Raw genomic sequence first — 18,971 nt, 5'->3', positions numbered from 1 at the left:
TCGCCCGAAGCCCACCATCAAGCACTACTGTATGCCTTTGTATACATGTAGGGGCGATTCAAACCCATGTACCATATAAAACAAATGTAAAAAATTCATAGGCTTCCATATATACACCTAGACCCAGTTGACACTTCATTACATAGATAGATAGATAGATAGATAGATAGATAGATAGATAGATAGATAGATACTTTATTGATCCTGAAGAAAATTCCATTATGCTTTATATTTATATCGATATAAAGTAAATTTTCTATATATGTTTGTAGGTGTTCAAATTGTGACTCTAGTGCATCTCTTACTATGTAAAACATGTCGTCCCATACTTTATCCCATTCACAAATAGAAAGGCAACACTCTAAGACCACATAGTATTTAGGTGGCAGGGTGACGGGGAGTACCTTGTGTATCAACCATGGAATTCATACTCTATATACAGTAAAGTACAAAAGTCATAGGCGCATGCAAAAAACTGCTGTAGAGCAAGGATGTCTTCAAAAACGTTTCTACACTCAAAAAACACTATAAAATCAGTAAACAATTAATAATGAAACAATGTCAATAATTGGTGTGATGACCCTACATAAAGTTTTATTATATTACTCACTCTCTCATCTTTTATACCGCTTTTTTCTGTATTCAGGGTCGCGGGGGTCCTGGAGCCTATCCCAAGATGCTTAGGGCACGAGAAAGGGACAGGGTGCCAACCCATCGCAGGGCACATACACAAACATTCACTCACACACTTATTCACACACTACAGGCAATTTTGGGAATGGCAATTAGCCTAATCTGCATATCTTTGAACTGTAGGAGGAAACCCTACATGGGGGTGGGGGGGACCATGCAAACTCCATGCACACAGAGACGGGAATCGAACCCGGACCCTGAAGGTGCAAGGCGACAGTGCTAACCACTACACCACCGTGCATTAATTAATTAAATAAATGAATAAATTTCGAGTTTGCATTGTTTGTATTGACTTAAAAAAAGTCATAAAATAAACATGAATGACAAAGTTTGTACAAAAAAACAACACAGGATGTCTAATGGTTTTGCACAGAACTGCATGCCTCATGCGCAGGATGTACAGTATATACATTATGCCTTTATTATTATTATAATTATAATAATTATACCACATTAAGTTCTATTGCTCTAATTTGAGTGGACAAGTAATGTTCCAAGAGTGCTGATATTTACTATAAAAGCACTGAAACATTTACTGTTTGCAACAATCTGGCTTAAAAAATAATCCCCTCCACCACAAAAAAAAAAAAGAAGAAAAAAAAATTCTCTAGGGTTTGGGGGTGTGAATCTTTGTTGTGTGTGTTTGTGTAGTCTGCATGTTCTCCCCATGCTTTGTGGTTTTCCTCTTACTGTCCAAAGACATGCCTTGTAGGCTGATTGGTGTTTCAAATTGCCTGTAGTGTATGACTGTACGTGTGAGCGTGTTTATCTGTGCCCTTCAATGGGTTGGCACCCCTTCCTGGGGGTCCCCCAGCTTTGTGCCCTGAGCTCCCTAGGCCTCCACCAGGCCTCCTGCGACCCCACACAAAATAAGCTGTATAGAAAATGAATAAATGAATAAATGAATGTTACTAGACTAACTCTGGGGTGTCCGTCAGTCTTTGTGATGCAAGGCAACACGCAATGCTCTATACAGCAGTGGCTTCCTTCTAAACTATTAGTATGTTCTGTTGTTTTCGCAAGAATAAAAAAAATATTTGATCAGATTGTGGTTGGAATATCTGCATTTGCATTTATTACATACCTGCTTTATTTTATAAAAATACTCAGAATGGTTTAAATCTAAATAAGAGAGAATGCAGAGTCAACTGGAAATTCCTACTTTGATCAATCAACATATGAACAAATCAAAATCTCATAATATTGTTTATGCTGTTTTGGGGTGGGAAATATATGCCGCAGTTAACTCGTAAATTCTCATTAACAAAAGGCAATGTTTTTACAACTTGTTTGTCCAAATGCATGTTATTTCAAGTACTGACTTCCCTTTGCTGATTTAAGTGGAATGCAGTGCAATCATTCGTATTAAACTCTATTTATACAGGGTGTTTCAAAAGACTCCATACCTAGAAGAAATTAACACTTTTTTCAGCAAACATAACTTTATATACCTTTTTTTATATCTTTATATCTTTATATCTTCTACTGTACATGACTTTCACGTCTTTGGAGTTGTCTCGCCTATTCATCTTTCCTTATACATGTAATGCCACTTTTGATTGTGTTTCTTTAACAGATTTTTGTGCTGTACCCTTTATACTATACTATACTCCGCTGCCGTCACATGCCCCTCAAGTGGGTTTAGATCTGGGGATGGTGGGGGCCACTCCACAGGGCCACAATAACCATGAAACTGTTCATCACAACTAATTGGTTAATTTCCCCTAATTAGGTAGATCTTTAGGACACTTTGTATATATAACATTCTACTGTCAATTGTTGATGATGCAACGTTCCCAAGTCTTTAAATAATCCTGATCAAACCCCAACCAAAGTTCAAACCTATCCGTTCTTCAACACTATCCTCTCTGCAAAGCTTAACACTATTCTTCCAGGGTTTCATTATGCATTTTTCAGTTTTTAAACCAGTTTCAGTAATTTTGGCAAAATGTTTTCTTTGCTTGATGCTGGACGATAATTTGATTCTAAACTTATGGTCAAGCTTGGTGGATTTTCCTCTGGGTACTCCTGTTTCCTCCCACAATCCAAAAACATGCAGATTAGTCTAATGTTCATTTTCAAAATCCCCGTAGTGTGTGTGTGCTTGTGTGCCCTGCGATGGTTTGGCACCCTGTCCAAGGTGTTCCCTGGTACCCTGCCTCGTGGCCCAAGCCCCTTGGGATAGTCTCCAGGCTCTTTTGTGGACATGTACAGGATAACCGCTATAGAGAGTGAGTGAATCACAACTTTTTTATTTTTGGCCAAGCATTTTACTTCACCCTGAACCTGCATATTCACATAATATATATATATATATATATATATATACGTCACACATAATCCACATAACGAGAACACCCGTGATACATATGTGGTCCAAGGCCTCGATTCGCAGTTTCATGAGCTGCATTGCCTCTCAGTGCATCTCTGCAGTGACTGTGGAGCGTGGGAGCGGTCGAAGAACCTAAACCGCAACACGAACGTGCACAATGTTTACACATGTGAGTCGATCGCTCCCACGGCAATCGATGGAGAGAAAGAGAGACAGAGAGAGCAGGTTATCTTCTGTCATTAAAACTGAGGGAATCCCAGACTGGGGGGGTGGAGGAGGGGGCACAAGTTCATTGATGAAAAAACAGAGAGAGAGAGAGATAGAGAGAGAGAGAAAGTGAAAGAGAGAGAGAGAGAGAGAAGCTGGCAACGACCGGGGAGCAGACAATTATCTGTATTGATTAAAGTGAGGCAGCAAAGTGAAGAACTGAGCAAACTATGAGTGGATCAATAGAGAGAGAGAGAGAGAGAGAGAAAGAGGGAGTTTGTGTGGAAAGAACGGAGTTGGTCAACAGAAAGAGTGAGGAGAAAGAGACAGAAAGAAAACTGAGCTGGAAAGGGACATAAGTGGTGGGAAGCTGCTGCTGATTTCCTATATCCTGATGATTACTGTACCTTCCTCCAATGCTTTCTCTCTGCCCTCTATCCATCTCATTATTAAAGTATGAGCGATCTCGACTTTATATTACTCTAAAGAACTAACCTAATAGAAGTTGGAGAGCAGTTCTTATATTAGGTTGACGTACATGCGGATGTGTGTGTGTGTGTATAAATGTGATTGTGTGGGTGTGTTTGTAAAATATGCGACTGTATAACATGAAAATTATACTCTAATAATAAATATCCAAGAATGGCACCGTTTTCCCTAAACATATTGTCTTTCATTCAACTATTAAGCAGAGCATATCATTTTATTTATATTAGGCTTCTTTAATGTAAAACCTAACTTTTTTAATATCACTTAAATGAAACTTTCCCAAATGACTGTATGATCCTTTTGTTATCAGATTTTGCTATTAATGCATAATCACACTGTCCCATAAACTGTTTATGGTAGCCTTAATCCTTCCCATAAAAATACCCATCTCCACACAAAATACCAGTTTCACAAAAACATTATTGGACTTCCATAGTAAATTAATTTAGGCTAATCAGGGTTTCTTTCATCAGTACAGGGAAATGTCCTGAAAAGTGTGTGTGTCCATGCAGCCTGAAAATCTGCTTGTCCCTCAACCATTAATTTCCTCTCAGATGAACTTGACCCTCCTACACACACGTGCACACACACACACACGCACGCAAACACATGCACTTTCCGCTCCAGCCAGGAGTATAGTGCATATCTATGGACAGTAATGCCCGTTGCCTGGTAACCATGACCCTCATGGCAGAAACAGTGAAATCATAGCTCTTGTTAAATTGACTGACCTCACATGATAGATAGATAGATAGATAGATAGATAGATAGATAGATAGATAGATGGATAAATCGTATTACACTATACATTGACAACCACACATATGTGACAAGCCATTATGTCAGAAAATCATCTGATTAAATTCTAAAGAGTCTAAATAGGCAAGGGTAAGCTTGCTGAGACCGTAACATTACCATATATCAAGATAATCCAGATGTGAAAACATCATGCTGAAATTGTGACAGGAATTGCTGGCAAAATATTACATTATGTAACTGAATAAGAATTAAATATACATGGGTCAAATAGAAGCACATGCTCTCTTTCTCCCTCTCTCCCTGTCTCTTTCTCTCTCTCTCTCTCTCACACACACACACACACACACACACACACACACACACACACACACACACACACGGGCACGCTGTCTCACCCCTCTCCACAGACACATCCAAACTGATAAATTACCTGTTAAATATGAATTAGATCTACATGGATACACCAAGGACAGAGCAGGAGAGAGGAGAGCCAGTACACATTACACTGCACCAAAGAGCAAAGTGTTTTTAAATATAAAACCCTCACCCTGTAGCACTGTGGCGAAAATAATCAATATGGTATGTGACACCGTTTCTGTTATAAGGTCTTAGCTTTCATTAAAAAAAATATTAAATCTTTTTAATCTTAATAATTTTTTTTTTTGGTTTTTCTACAAAATAAATATTTAATGCTTTAAAAGTTTACCATTTGAACTTTTTTACCTTCTTTCACAGGGAGTCAAAGGATACGAAAATTCAATCCAATTCAAACAGTTGAGGGTGACTTTTATTTTTTGGTTGCTCTGTTTCATATCACTTAATTAGTATTGGATACTATAAACCGCAGCTTTAAAGCTTAACCGAGTGTTCAAGTCAAACTGGGATTTTTGATTGTGCTGAATAACAGAAACAGTCCTGAAAAATCCTTAAATCTCCCATTATTTCTCTATCCCTCACTACCCTAAAGCACTTATCCCAGCGTTTCACTAGTGCCTGGATACCATCAAGTTAGAAAGTTTTCTCACTATACTGGAGCCATGATCGGACTGCCTGCTTCACGTCTGAAACACTGGACTCCCTTTAAAACCCCAAATATGTGGAAATGGCTTGGAGTGAGGTCAGGACTGTACGGATACAGTATAATAATAACTCTATACAATATATATATATTTTTGTATATATGTTCACGGAAGCGGCTGCAATGGGCTTTGATTCACCTCATTAGGGATTCACAGGATGCACCATTGAAATGCTTTACTGTGTTTAAAGTCTTCTTTTCATGTCACTCGGATTTATGCCTTTATCCAGTAGAAATTTCATCAGAAGTCCCGGTTTGACTTGAACGCCCCTTCTGTATGTTATCTATAATGCTGGTAATATCGCACATAAAACCTTAAACAAAGAAAGCATTCCACAGCTATGCCTAAGTGCCGGCAGCACCGTGGCTCTTAACTTAATTCTATTTCTAATTACGGCTTTTGTAGCTGCTGGTCTGCCTGTGTGTATCTGCCCAGTGACTTATTATGATATTCCAGCAGGTGTGCATGGTGTTGTGACAAAAGCCTGGTGTGAATACTTTTTCACACATGGAAAGGAGGAAGGTCAGCTCTTTCCGGATTCATCTTCAGCCCTACTATCCTCACTGCTGGAGTCTTCACTCACTTCGTACCCTTACCCACAGCTTTCACAGTCACACCACACATGGAGCACATCAAAATCTACTGATGCACAGGATGGACCTGGTCTGTCTCTAGGGCAGGTTTTTTTTTTTTTTTAAAGAGTCTATCGCTCTATTGTAGTCTTTTGTTTTCTCCAGGGAGGGAGGGAAGGATATACTGTAAGATAATGTAAAGTGAAAATAATGTATACTGTGCATGGCTACCGGTTCTGTAGCACTGGGGAGCACTTGGATGCTTCTTGGCTTTAAGCAAAGGTCTGAGGGTTTGTTGAAAGTAAAGTAAAACTGTAAAGTTAATTTAATATTATAATCATGTAATATTTTATTTAATGCAAGAATTGAAGTAAGTTTTCCTTGAAGTTTTCCTGAGAACAAAGCTCATCTTTTGTTTAGAGCTTTAGAACACTGAGAGAATGTCAGTGTAATTAGGAAATGGGGCTTGTATCAATCAGTCAATCACATTTTCCTTCTCACTGTGTAGAAACCCTTGGTTAAAAAAAGGCACTTCTATAAGGCTGACATATGTCACTGAGTGCAAGGACAAGTGCCTTTGTTGTGCTTAATTTACGCAATCCTTTCACATACAGACAGTCTGTCCTGAGATCTGGCAGTGTCAGGGTTAGAAATTAGTTAATGAACTATAATGAACCTTACCACGTGTCTATTAGACAGAGTTGTTGACAAAGCATTTGGCAAAAGGTATAATTGTTTCCTTAGTGGGTGCTGATTTTTCACCCATTTTATCTGGCCATATTTAACAATGATGTTACATTTTTGCTCCACCACCAGGACACTGGAAATTGTTTTCACTAGTGGATAATTCACATCCAGTTGCTTTGTCTTGAACGAAAAAAAAAAGAACAAAAAAAACATTTTTGTTTGAATTAAAATAAAAAGAAAAAAAGTCTTCAGAATGAAGGCAAGGACTAATGACTATGGCAGTGTTAGGACAAAGAGATGACCTTTACAACTGAAACTGAAAGATATGTAGCAAGTGTGAAAAGGGATGGAGAGAAAGAGAAAAGAGAGCACAGCAGGACACCAAATGGGAGAGCAGGAAATGAAGGTTGGAAAAAGGGAAAAGGAGATTTTTCAGGTGTGTAGTTATGGATGTGTGACCTCACAGGTTCCCTCCCCTAGCCCTTGGGAACGGGCGCCTTGGAAACCGTCGCTAAGGGAACAGACGACTGAGAGAGAGAGAGAGAGAGCGAGAGAGAGAGAGAGAGAAAGAGAGAGAGAGCAAGAGAGGGAGACCTGGGGGAGAAAAAAATAAGATAGAATGAGCAAATGCCCAGAAAGAGAAAAAAAAAGGAGGAGGAGTATAAAAAGGAGATGAAGAAAGGGAGCATGGGAAATAAAGTAAGCAAAATCATAAATCAAACACACTTTCTGCAATGATCAAACACGTCACATCTAATAACAATAACAAATACCGGTCATAAATATTGGATAGCATGGCATTGCAACAAGATGAAAGGTAATATTACATTATTAAAGAGGTATGAGTACTGTGTGCATGTGTATGCTGGATGAACAGAGCATGCACACACACACACACACACACACACACACAGGGTTCTGTAAGGAATAATGAAACAGGATGCAATAACTATCTGTCTGTGCTTTAAGTACAATGTAAACGTAATGCACTTCGGTAGAGATAATGTCCTAAATATCACATATATCATATTTTGTTTTAATGAAAATGTAAAGAAGATGGTGTAATAATCTACTAAAGGAGTGTGGTACAAGCTGCTAGGGCTAAATTAAGTTTTAAAAAAAATAAAATAAAAATCTAGCAACTTCCGTGAATACTTATTTCATTACACTTAATATCATCCTCGGTAAGAAGTTACTACGAACAGCTACTATGAAAAGAAATGAAAAATATGATATGTATTCATCTGATCCTCGTAATGTGAATTATGAAACAACAGAATAGAAACATAGGTGGGGGGGCGGGTTGGTTACGGGAAAGCTTGAAACATTAATCATTCAGGGAATGTCTGCCAACTCCTAACACAGAGGTTCGTTTAGCTGCAGCAAAACGATTTTATTTAATATGTTTAGAAAATTATGAAACGTATCGATTTCTTATCATAGGGATTTGAATGGGAATGAACGCTAATGCCAAAGTTCACATTTTCAACTAAATCCCATGGATCAACCTGGCTGTGAGACAGACAAGCATCTTCTGCTCCATCATTCATGAGCTTTTCTGAATATCAAAAAAAAAGAAAAAGTCTGAGCTCTGTGTGCGTTTGTGTCGAGAAAGACAAGCTGCTCTAAATACTGGAAGATAATATATAAAGAGAGAGAGAGAGAGAGAGAGAGAGAGAGAGAGAGAAAGAAAGAGAGAGAGATAATGCTTCTAAAGGTCATTAGAGTTGGTATCTTAAGTCCCTTGTTGCCAGATGTCCTGATGTCCTATAGCAAGCATAAAGAAATTGTCTTCTTAGCTGAAGCCTAGATTGGGCAAGTGTGAACCCTAATCAACACCAGAGTCACTGAAATTAAATCCTTTTTACATCTAAATTGAGTCTTTACTTAAACGACTCTGTGATTATATTGTACTTAAGATGCGTGTTTGTGTGTGAGTGTGTGTTTGTGTATGTACTTTAAAGTGCATATGTGCATGGGTTTTCAAAAACAATTTCAATTAAAAAAAGGATTTTAAGCTAGGTCAGATGTGTTTGTGTGTGTGCATGTGTGTATACATTGAAGGACATTGAATCAATCTGATATTGTGTATATATGCTAGACCAACCCCCCTAACCCCTCCCTCCCCTTTGCTAGCGCTCTCTCCACCCCATCTTTAACCTTGGCCCCTGGTGTCACAGCCCGCAGTAATGAAGTCTCCCTCCTTCTCTCTCCCTCCCTCCTCCCCCTCTGGCCCCGGCTGTTGTCCGTCTTTCCACTCATTCATAGTAAACACTATTGATTTTTGGCTCGGCGAGTAAAAAAGCCATGAATTTTAATGCCGCTATCTGTCCCTCTCTCTGCCTCCATTGGATCCCCCCAACCTTTCTCACTTTCCCTCTATCGCCTTATTCCCCTCTTCCTTCGTCTCTCCAGAGGGAAGTGATCGCGAGGCGAGTTGTGTGTGTATATAAGATAAACTCAGGGAATGTGCACATGAATTTGTGACTGCATGGTGTGTGTGTGTGTGCGTGTGTGTGTTTGTGTGTATGTGAGGGATTTCCAGCCAGACTGATCCCTTCTCTCTTATTCAACTTAAACTCTCTCAAAGCTGGGATTATAATACGAATATAATAGGGTTTAACCATTTAAACCATTGCTGCTTCTTTACAATTGCGCACGCATACACACAATCCACTGTCACTCACTCACTCACTTACTCACCATAGACTGCCTTCACTTCCTCACACACTCGTTCCAACTGTGTTTAGTGCACATTTGCTTTGTATTTAAAAACACACACACACACACACACACACACAGACACACTCGCTCAGCCTTGTGATAAACTGCAGGTGCACTGTAGCCAGTTGTGCCCTTAACTGTACACCATCAACCAATAATCCGCACCACATCTTGCCACTGTGTATTTACATTTCATTCAGAAGGACGATAAGGACTTTATTTATCGTCTTCTGCTCCAAGGCTCAGTTTCTCTTGCATCCTCCTTCCTTCAACCTTTGCCTTGCTTCCTACTTCACTCCCTCCCTTTTCCTCTTTCTCTCTCTCTCTGTATTGATTTTGCTATAAGCAGTGTCAGGGCTATGACAGGCCAGCAGAGAGGAACACAAGCAGAGCTCATTAACGGCCAATGAACACACACACGCACGCACACACACACTCAGATTTTGGACAGCGGGACTCATAAGAGTTGCCTATTAAACACGAAGCTGTCTACTACAACGATAATAACCAAATTCTATAAAAACACACTGAGTGGTCCTAAATGCTATTAAAGATCTTGCAGTGCTTTAAGGAAAGTTTTTGAAGTCTCGAGTCATGAATGAAAGTACAACAATAAATAATTTAATGTCCTTTAATACAAAAAACAAGTCCCATCACTATACCTTTACCTTTATAAAAACAAAAAGGCCAGGATTTGTGCTTATACATGAATCTAATCTAAAAGCTGAAATTTAGCTTGCTAGTTAGCTAACTGGTAGGTATTTGTCCACAAATATTTAAGTTTTTGAAGTCTCGAGTCATGAATATAAGTACAACACTAAATAATTTAACATCCTTTAATACAAAAAAAACAAGACCTTCCTTTATAAAAAAAAACTAAAAGCCAGCATTTATGATTATACATGAATCAGTCAAAACAAAACAGTAGAAGCTCCTTTGTATCATCCTCCTAGCACATTCACTAAAATTCAATTTAGCTAGCTAGTTAGTTAACCGGAGGCTATAAATATCTGGGGAATAACTGTAAATTTATTGCTATAACCTTGAGCTAAACTATACCATGACAATCCTTTCCATTTTGTTCACCACAATGATTAGCTAGGGTAGCTAGCCAGGCAGTGAGCTTAGCAAGCAGCTTTCCTGGCTAAAAGTTAGCATGCTTAGCGCAAAGCCCTTAAGCATATTTATTTAAGTCCCTCCCAGTTTCTATTGTTTTACTTTGTTAAAAAAAAAAAACTATTCTAAATTTAATAAGTAGCTTTTAAGTCCCCCTAAAAAAAGAGGTATTTAAAATCATTTTCTTGTCAGTATGTTGAAAACTGGACAGGGAGCAACACAAAATCTCCTATAACGACTACTATAATCATTAATGTCATATTCTGTCATGAGCTGTCGTTTGTCCGGCTTGATGTCCAGTGATATCTCTCCGAGCCCCAATTTATAATGAAGCACAGCATCAGCCGTCTGATATAATGGTCGCCCGCATCGCTCTCTAACACACACACCATAAAGTGCTCCTAGTCGTGTATTAACATCTCTAGCTTTGTCGTGAAATTCCTTCCCTTGTTATTTTATCCCAGAAGAGACTGGCATGACAGTATAAAAATTATGGCGTTTATTTCAAGCTGTAGCACACTTAAGCAGCCGGAGTGTACTGCAAATCCTGCGAATTTAGAAGACACTCCTATGGAATTTATGCTACTATTCAAAATACATATCTGTAACAAACATGCGAGAAACAGCCTATTAAAAGAACTGCAATGTTGGATAATCAAAGAAGTTTTTCTAATCTATCTCTCTCTCTCTCGCTCGCTTGCTCTAATTTATAAGGCAGCCCCTCCTTCCTTTTCCTCCACCATAATTTGATTGATGATTATTCCCGTCACTCAAGGCAGCATGTGGCCAATTACAAGGAATAAGGCGATGGGAGACCTTTCTAAAAATGCTTCCATAAAAACTATTTTATGGCAACAAATTTATAGCCGTTCTCGAGCTTCAATATTGCCTCAACTTCGTTTGCGCCTTTATATTAGACACCAGACGCACGGTCATATCTTAGGTTTACAGCGCACAGGTCCAACCTAAACGCTCGGATGCATGGAAACTGGAAGGGAGGTGCAAGAACAGCAAGAGCCTCTGATCTGATCAGGGGGATTAAAAAAGAAGTGGAACAAAAGAACGTAAAAAGAGGAGGGAGGACAGACGTGGAGTCCCAAACGGACAGGACGAGGCAGTTTAATGGAGGGGAGAGGTCAAGCTGCACAACCCCCACAAACACACACACACACACACACACACACATGCACGCACAGACACACACACACAGAGCGTTCTTTATAAAGAATAGCTTAAAGAATTGTTATAAAATGGCAATTCATATGGCAATTCAAATGGCAGTAAGTTTAAAAGCATCCTCGATTGTAATGTAAGTGAAAGCAACACTAAAAGGATCCACACACAGCAGACAAGGCCTGGATTTTTCCAGGTGAACATGCAACCCTGCTTATCATAAATCTTAACAGTTTAAATGAAATGGAACGAAGGTTTGCTGATTTACGTCTCTACTCAGCTGCCTCGGAGGAGTACCCCCAATCAAATAACTAGGTTTTATTACACATGCCCCTTTATCTGAATACATCATGCATGTGCACACACACACACACACACACACACACACACAGGCATACTTTCCTTCTCACAAACAGAGACAACAAATGTGACATATGTTAGAGTTCATCTACCAAAGCAAGGAAGGATTCTGATCAATCAAAGCAGTATCATATATTTCTGTCAATTCATCCCTCGGCTCCAATATTCCCATCTCTCCATCACCAAAATAACATTCTTGCTTCTCATTCGTATATCCGTCTTCCAGGCACAACCCTAATATCCGAATCCCTCATTCGATATATCAATTTAACCAACAGTCTGTCATCTTCCAGTTGTTTTAAATCCAACAATCTATTCAGCAATCTATATACCTAGACTTCCATCAAGCATCCATCAATCCAAACAACCGTTTCATCTACCCGTCCATTAAATCCATCTATTTGTCTGTCATGTACACGTGAATCCAGCGTGGGTGTGATGGATAACGCCGGTACACGAACATGCAAATGTGCACCAGTTAAGCAGCATCACTCGGATGTCTTTCTCAGGCTCTCTCCTAACTCGCATCCATCTGGACTCAGCTTCCCAAAAGCATTGTAGCCATCATCTTTATGTTTAGTAAGAGTGCTTAAAATGCCTCCCTCTCTACCATCTTCTCATACATTTCACTACTATGGCACTTTTGGGGAATCTCACTCTTGTTGACTTAGTGGCTGCTGGAAACTTCATGAATTTTCCTCATGCCTTATTCTTAACACTTAGAACCAAAAATAAATAAATGGCAACAAGTAAAGGTTGGATTACGACTTTGTAAATCTTAAACCAGGTATACACTGTGTGATACGTAACCATATTTGTTGTAGTTGCTGTCTTAGCCTGTGTCATGAGTTGCAGCTAATTTATAGCTGTTGTGATTAACAACAAAGTTTTGGAATTGTCTTTTTTTTTTTATTATTTATAATAGCTGCTACAATAAACATCTAAAGGAACAACATAAGATCATTAGAAGCTCACACTACAGCTATGCATGAGTGGCAATAAAGAAACGTACTAATGGACCGAAAAATGATTTGCTACTCCATCTCACTTTAAAGCACGTTTCTTTTTGTGCGACGCCATTTTCTGATCAAGTCCAGATCGGGCCGTACACCGACATAACCACGAGTCATAATTGTCCTTCAATCGCAGGTCCTTGATGTTTATTGTATAGTCTGCCATAATATCATATATAGTATATAATCCAAGATTTTACTGAGATCTGCTTTTACGGTGTAAGAAGTAACAATCCTAAAATACTACTACAGTACAATCAGACAATCTTAAACTGGAGCACAGTTTAGAGACTGACTTTAAGAGAACATTCCTAAGGTTCATAATGCATCTCAGAAAGCCGTTGTAGATTCAGTTCATTAAATTCATTGCCTGAGATCAGTGAAGATACTGAGTGTGTGTTTATGAACACAGGCGAAGGTCATTCCTCACTGGGCGAAACTCAATATCTCTCGCTGCTGCTAATGAGCCATGAGACTTCATCACTATTAAAACGCCATTAGTGGAGGCCATCTCTCTCTCTCTCTCTCTCTCTCACTCACTTACCCCCTTTGAGAAACACCGAACCGTAATAAAAAAAATAAAAAAAAACTAGGACTGTGTGTAATTAAACTCTCTATGTATGATCAAATTGTATTATCAAAAAGTTTAAAGATCAAACTTAACACATAGGACAAGCATGATTTTCTTCCTACTTTTGATGATTGTGTGTTTTATTGTGTTTATTACAAAACACAGTAAAATGATAAACCATAGACGGAAAGAGCTGAAGATGTCTTCATAAGTTCATTAATTTATTAAGTCAATACTTAATAAGGTATTATTAACCCCCATCCATGAAGAGAATTAAACACACACATATATACACACACAGAGGGAGGGAGAGAGGCTCAAAGTAATAAAGCATGCTGTATTGACATCTTTGTTGTGTCTATTGATTTTGCATTATGCTACTAACAAGCCCAAGCTGATATTTTGTCATTGACAATCATCTTAAACCTGAAACTCCCTAGTCGCACTCACACACACAGGTTGCATGCGCGCACACACCAGCACACGCACACGCATACACATGTGCACACATACATACACACTGCTTGGCACAATTACCACTTCCCAGGTGACTTTTGTGTGTCTTGTGCATCAGTGCTTCCAACAGTTATGTGACTGTCAAATCAATGCCCTTCTAGTGAAGTCTGTCCACTCAGCGGCCATTTTGCAAATGCCCCTGGATTGTTATTTCCAGTCATACAAGACCAGGCTTATTTCTGAGTCCCATATACAAGAAACTGAGCAAGTTTTTTTTGTTTACTTTTAACAAAATTTACAAAAATTGTTTACATATCTATACTCTGTAACCAATAAATTAAATAGCCATTTATCTGAGTTTGTATCATTAAACTTTTTTTTTTTATTATTAAGGCTAATGACTCTTTTAACTGTATGCTATTTCTTTTATGAATGCATGCTTTGCCTGTCTGTATTCATCCCATTGCTGGTGACTTGTAGAAGTGGTTAGGCCCCCTGCTTCTTTTTTGTAGTTATTTGATAGTTAGGCTCACTTCAAGCCAAAATGTGCTCACTTTTGGTAAGTATATCCAAAAATAACGCAATAAAACAAAAGCTTTCAAACATGTATTTATGAATTTGTAGTGAAAAATAGTTAAAACCTTTCAGCACAGTGGCTTAGTGGTTAGCACCGTCACCTTGCACTTCCATTCTCAGGGTTCGATTGCCGACTCGGGTCTCTGTGTGTGCATGGTCTCTCTGGGCTTGGTGGGTTTCCTTCAGGTACTCTGGTTTCCTCCCACAGATCAAAGACACGCAGATTAGGCTAACTGGTGTTCCCAAATTACTCATAGTGTGTGAATGAACGTGCAAGTGTGTGTATATGTGTGCCCTGTGATAGATTGGCACCCTGTCCAGGGTTTACCACGTCTGGTGCCCTAAGTCTTCTGGAATAGGCTACAGGCCCCTGTATACAGGATAAAGCGGTGTAGACAGATACCGAGTGATTGTCTGAAATTGCAAACACACCATAAACCATATTACTTACACACCTCACAGTCTTTGAGTACTTTGCACCAGATAATCTAATCTATTAAATCTAATGTTTTAAAAACAAGCAAAGCTCAATAAATTGTGCACTGTGTAGTGAATAGGGTAGACGTTCTGACTGATTGGTACGGGCTGCGCATGAGTAAAGTGTGCTCCTTGCATCTATGACATGCATGCTCTCGGGGTTCAGGTGCTCCCTTTTCACCTCCAAAATCCAAACTCGTCAGTTCTTCTCCCTCCAGGGCTCACACTTTTCATTCGCCATGTCATCACTTGCTTTCTCTTGCTGTTTTAAAGACTGTCTTTCTTTCTTCTGAAACATTCAGCTTTCTCTTCTAGTTATTACCCTAATTTAGACCATATACCTAATTTAGCCTGTATCCCTAGTGTCTAAAGTGGGACATCACACCTTACCAGACACGTGCAGCATTATTTTCTTTTAGGTCTACTGTCCGGTGACAGATGCGATCACAAATAATAGTAACACAATGCAGACAACAGTGAACTTCCCAGAATAACATTTCTTGTTTACAGTACAGACCCTGCAGTGAACCTGTTATTCTGTGCAACAAATAGACAGCAAACTGAATCCCATTATAAATCAGTGTCCAGAACTGCACAGGCCTGAGTGTCAGCCCTCAGTGTCTGCTCTTGTGCCTGCTGCCCCGCTGCTTCCTCACACAGCTAACTGCCTTCTGATAATTAACACATACACAGGTTCAGTGGGGATTTTTATTTTTGTTCTTTTGCACAGAAAGCACTCAGGTCTTTAAAAGAAAGGGGAGGCACAGACATACCCCACCCCCCTCCATGTTCCCTCCAAACTCTCATCCTGTCCTGCAGCCAAGTGCCTGGTTATACATTGCAAGGTGGACATCCAAAGCAAAAAGACGATAATCTCCATTTTCCTAAAAAATCCTGGAAGAGCAATTTAATTCCAGTACATGCAAGCTTGATTGCTGCGATCCACTGAACACACATACAGCTTGAATTCTTGCGTATAAAAAAAACAAACAAACAAACAAACAAAACAAAAACAACAAACAAAACAAAGCATGTAGAAATAAAAACGTGCGTGTCTCATCCGGTCTCCTTTCTCCTCCTGCTCTGCTCGGTCTGCCTCTCTCTATCCTCTCTCTGTGTGCCGCGATCCGCCGGCCCCGGAATCGATCTCCGCAGGATCGATATCGCGGCATGAATATTCCCGGGCCGGCGCGCGCCAGACTTTAGTCCAGGAGAGACGGAGCCGGAGGCAGAGCGGAGCGAGCAAAGGACACGGATAGAGACGGGGAAAGAAAAGGAAAGACTGCGAGCAAAACATAAAGGACTGGCTGTCACATAGGCGTTTTATTCCTCAGCTCTAATCTAGGCTATAGTCTTCATGAGAATGAGAATGTAAGAAGTTCTGCTTGTTTTTTTTTCTTTCCTTTTTTGCGCATATTGTTTTTATTTGCTTTTTAGCTTTTATCTACAGTCAACCACAACTGCACTGCAAAATGCCACTTATTCATATAGGATACCACATAAAAGCGCACGTTTTTGGACGGTGGACACAACAAGGGGAAAAGAAAGGCAGTCCAGAAACCGGGACAGCAAAGGACATGGTTTGGATGCGCGAGGGCACAGCCGGGATGCACGCTGCGTGTCTGGATGTGTGAGGAAGAGAGAAGAGATGAAAGAGAGAGAGAAAAGGAGAGATGAATGAGGCTTACCGGAGAGCGCGCGCGCAGCCGGCGGAGACTTGAGGCGCCAGGCACGGAGCTCGGAGGCAGTTCTGGGCAAGACGAACGGCAGCGGCAGGGGGACAAACATGATCCTCCTTCGTCGTCAGGCTTTTCTTCTGGACTCGTTATATATATATGTGTGTGTGTGTGTTTTTTTTCTCTTCTCCTAGTCGCTGGTATTTTTTTATTATTGTGGTTCGGCTTTGGCGTTATTAGGCTACAGCACAGTCTGTTTTAGTCGCCGGTCTCTTCCTCGTCGCTGAGGTCGGATGTGTAGGTCTTCACCTCGTGCTCGGTCGTGTTCGGCTTTGGTTGTGTTTGGGATCTCTTTGGCATTGTACACCAAGTTTATTCTCGGTGATAGTAACTCACTGGAATGCTGACCGATTCTCACGTTTTCATAGATTTTTTTCTTTTTTTATTATTATTCTGTGTACATTCACGTGTGAACTGGATAATAAGCCTAGAGATGAGAGCAGAAGCTGCTCAGACACAAACCCACACACAGGCGGACAGACTACAGGCTATACATACACTCCCACTGATCTGCTCTAACACTCACTGCTCCAGTGCTACACCTGCTGAACCCAAACCGCGCTTTATTATAGGCTAAATATTATAGATTTTTTTTTTTTTGCAAAATCTTACTGTATAAAAAAGCAGAGTGTTTTTATTCATTCGCTGAGATTCGACAGTGAATAATAATAATAATCTCCGGTTCGCTTCTTTCCCTCCCTAATCGTGCCTTTACTTTGGCTAGCCTATAAAACCGGAGATCTCAGCATTTAGAGATTCTTGCATGAAGAGAAAAGCGCTCACGTCCTGACCCTTGCAAAAAAAATAAATAAAACAGTGCTTGTTGTGTTTTATTCGGATATTTTGGTGCATTTGGTTCTTTTGGTTCATTTATTTGGTCTTTAGCTATGGATCTGCTCTTCTCCACAAGCTACATGCTACACAATCGTTCGCACATCCACATTCAAAGTCGCACAGCCCGATCTATCCGAAATTCGCCACATTAAGTGGTTATTTTTAGTCTAATCTATTAATAAAACCTATAAACGTCAATAATAAGGCAACATAACGTGCTCGCCGGCGCTTCGCCCCTCCCACCGCCGCTCTGTCACACTCCGCTAATTAAAACGCAATCAATCGATACAAAAAAATAAATAAAGCGAATAAATAAATAAATAAATAAATAACTTGGAAACGTTTACAAAAAATGTTTCGCCGCTGGATTTCTGTTTTCCTGTCTCTCTTGTTTTCTTGTTTTCTTGTTTTTGTTGTTTTTTTTGTTGTTTGTTGAAGATCACTTGCCTATTTCCCGGTCCGTCCGCCTGCGTGTTTTGTTGTCTGTTCCCGTTATGCGGGAACCCCAATGGCTCACGCGACCAGACTCCCTCCCGAATGCGCGCGCGCTCTGCCTCCGCGCTGCCGCGACGTGGAAACGAGAGCCAAGCCGCTACAACTCACACACATCACCACCTCATCCTCCACCCCCACCCCCTCCCTCTAACCCCCCTCTCTCTCTCTCTCTCTCTCTCTCTCGCTTTCTCTCTCTCTCCCTCCCATAGTAGGCCAGCTGCTCGACATTGATTTTGTGGCTTCCTCGTACCTTCAATAAGACAATTGTCACTGCAATGACATGAGCTACATTTCAAACCATATATGTCCCTATATGTAATCAGAGGCCACCATGAAGTAGTATTAGGCCTACTATTGGGCCTATGCTACTATTTCCAAAACAAGGTCTAGTCATAGTAAGGTTAAAATCTGATTTTTGGCGGCAAAACATGCTTATACCTGATTCAGCAGATGAGGGTGTTCACACTGGGTCTATTCCACCAGAGACATCCTTGAACTGGAATTTGCACTCACTTACTCACTCACTCACTCACCCAATCTATTGCAAGGCACACATTTGCCCTGGCATTTGATAGACGCCCTTATCCAGAGTGACTTCCATTTTATCTCATTTTACATCTGA

The 18,971-nt window shown here is 40.0% G+C and overlaps 1 protein-coding gene across 5 annotated transcripts in view; it reads right to left on the bottom strand.

Moving 5' to 3' along the window:
* pou2f2a (POU class 2 homeobox 2a) overlaps positions 1-18,427 on the bottom strand; it is a 46,289-nt gene extending 27,862 nt beyond the window's left edge. For 3 of the 5 annotated variants that reach the window (XM_053495343.1, XM_053495344.1, XM_053495348.1), the window contains exon 1: positions 16,973-18,426. In XM_053495343.1, coding sequence (XP_053351318.1) covers positions 16,973-17,072 — 100 coding nt within the window. In that variant the 5' untranslated portion in view covers positions 17,073-18,426. Of the gene's footprint in view, positions 1-16,972 lie in introns of all 5 variants that reach the window. The other 2 variants (XM_053495346.1, XM_053495347.1) reach the window with 2 other exon arrangements.
* Positions 18,428-18,971: the final 544 nt, after the last annotated feature.

Source organism: Clarias gariepinus, chromosome 4, assembly GCF_024256425.1.
Source record: "Clarias gariepinus isolate MV-2021 ecotype Netherlands chromosome 4, CGAR_prim_01v2, whole genome shotgun sequence".
NCBI lineage: Eukaryota > Metazoa > Chordata > Actinopteri > Siluriformes > Clariidae > Clarias > Clarias gariepinus.
This window is presented reverse-complemented; position numbering and strand designations above follow the sequence as displayed.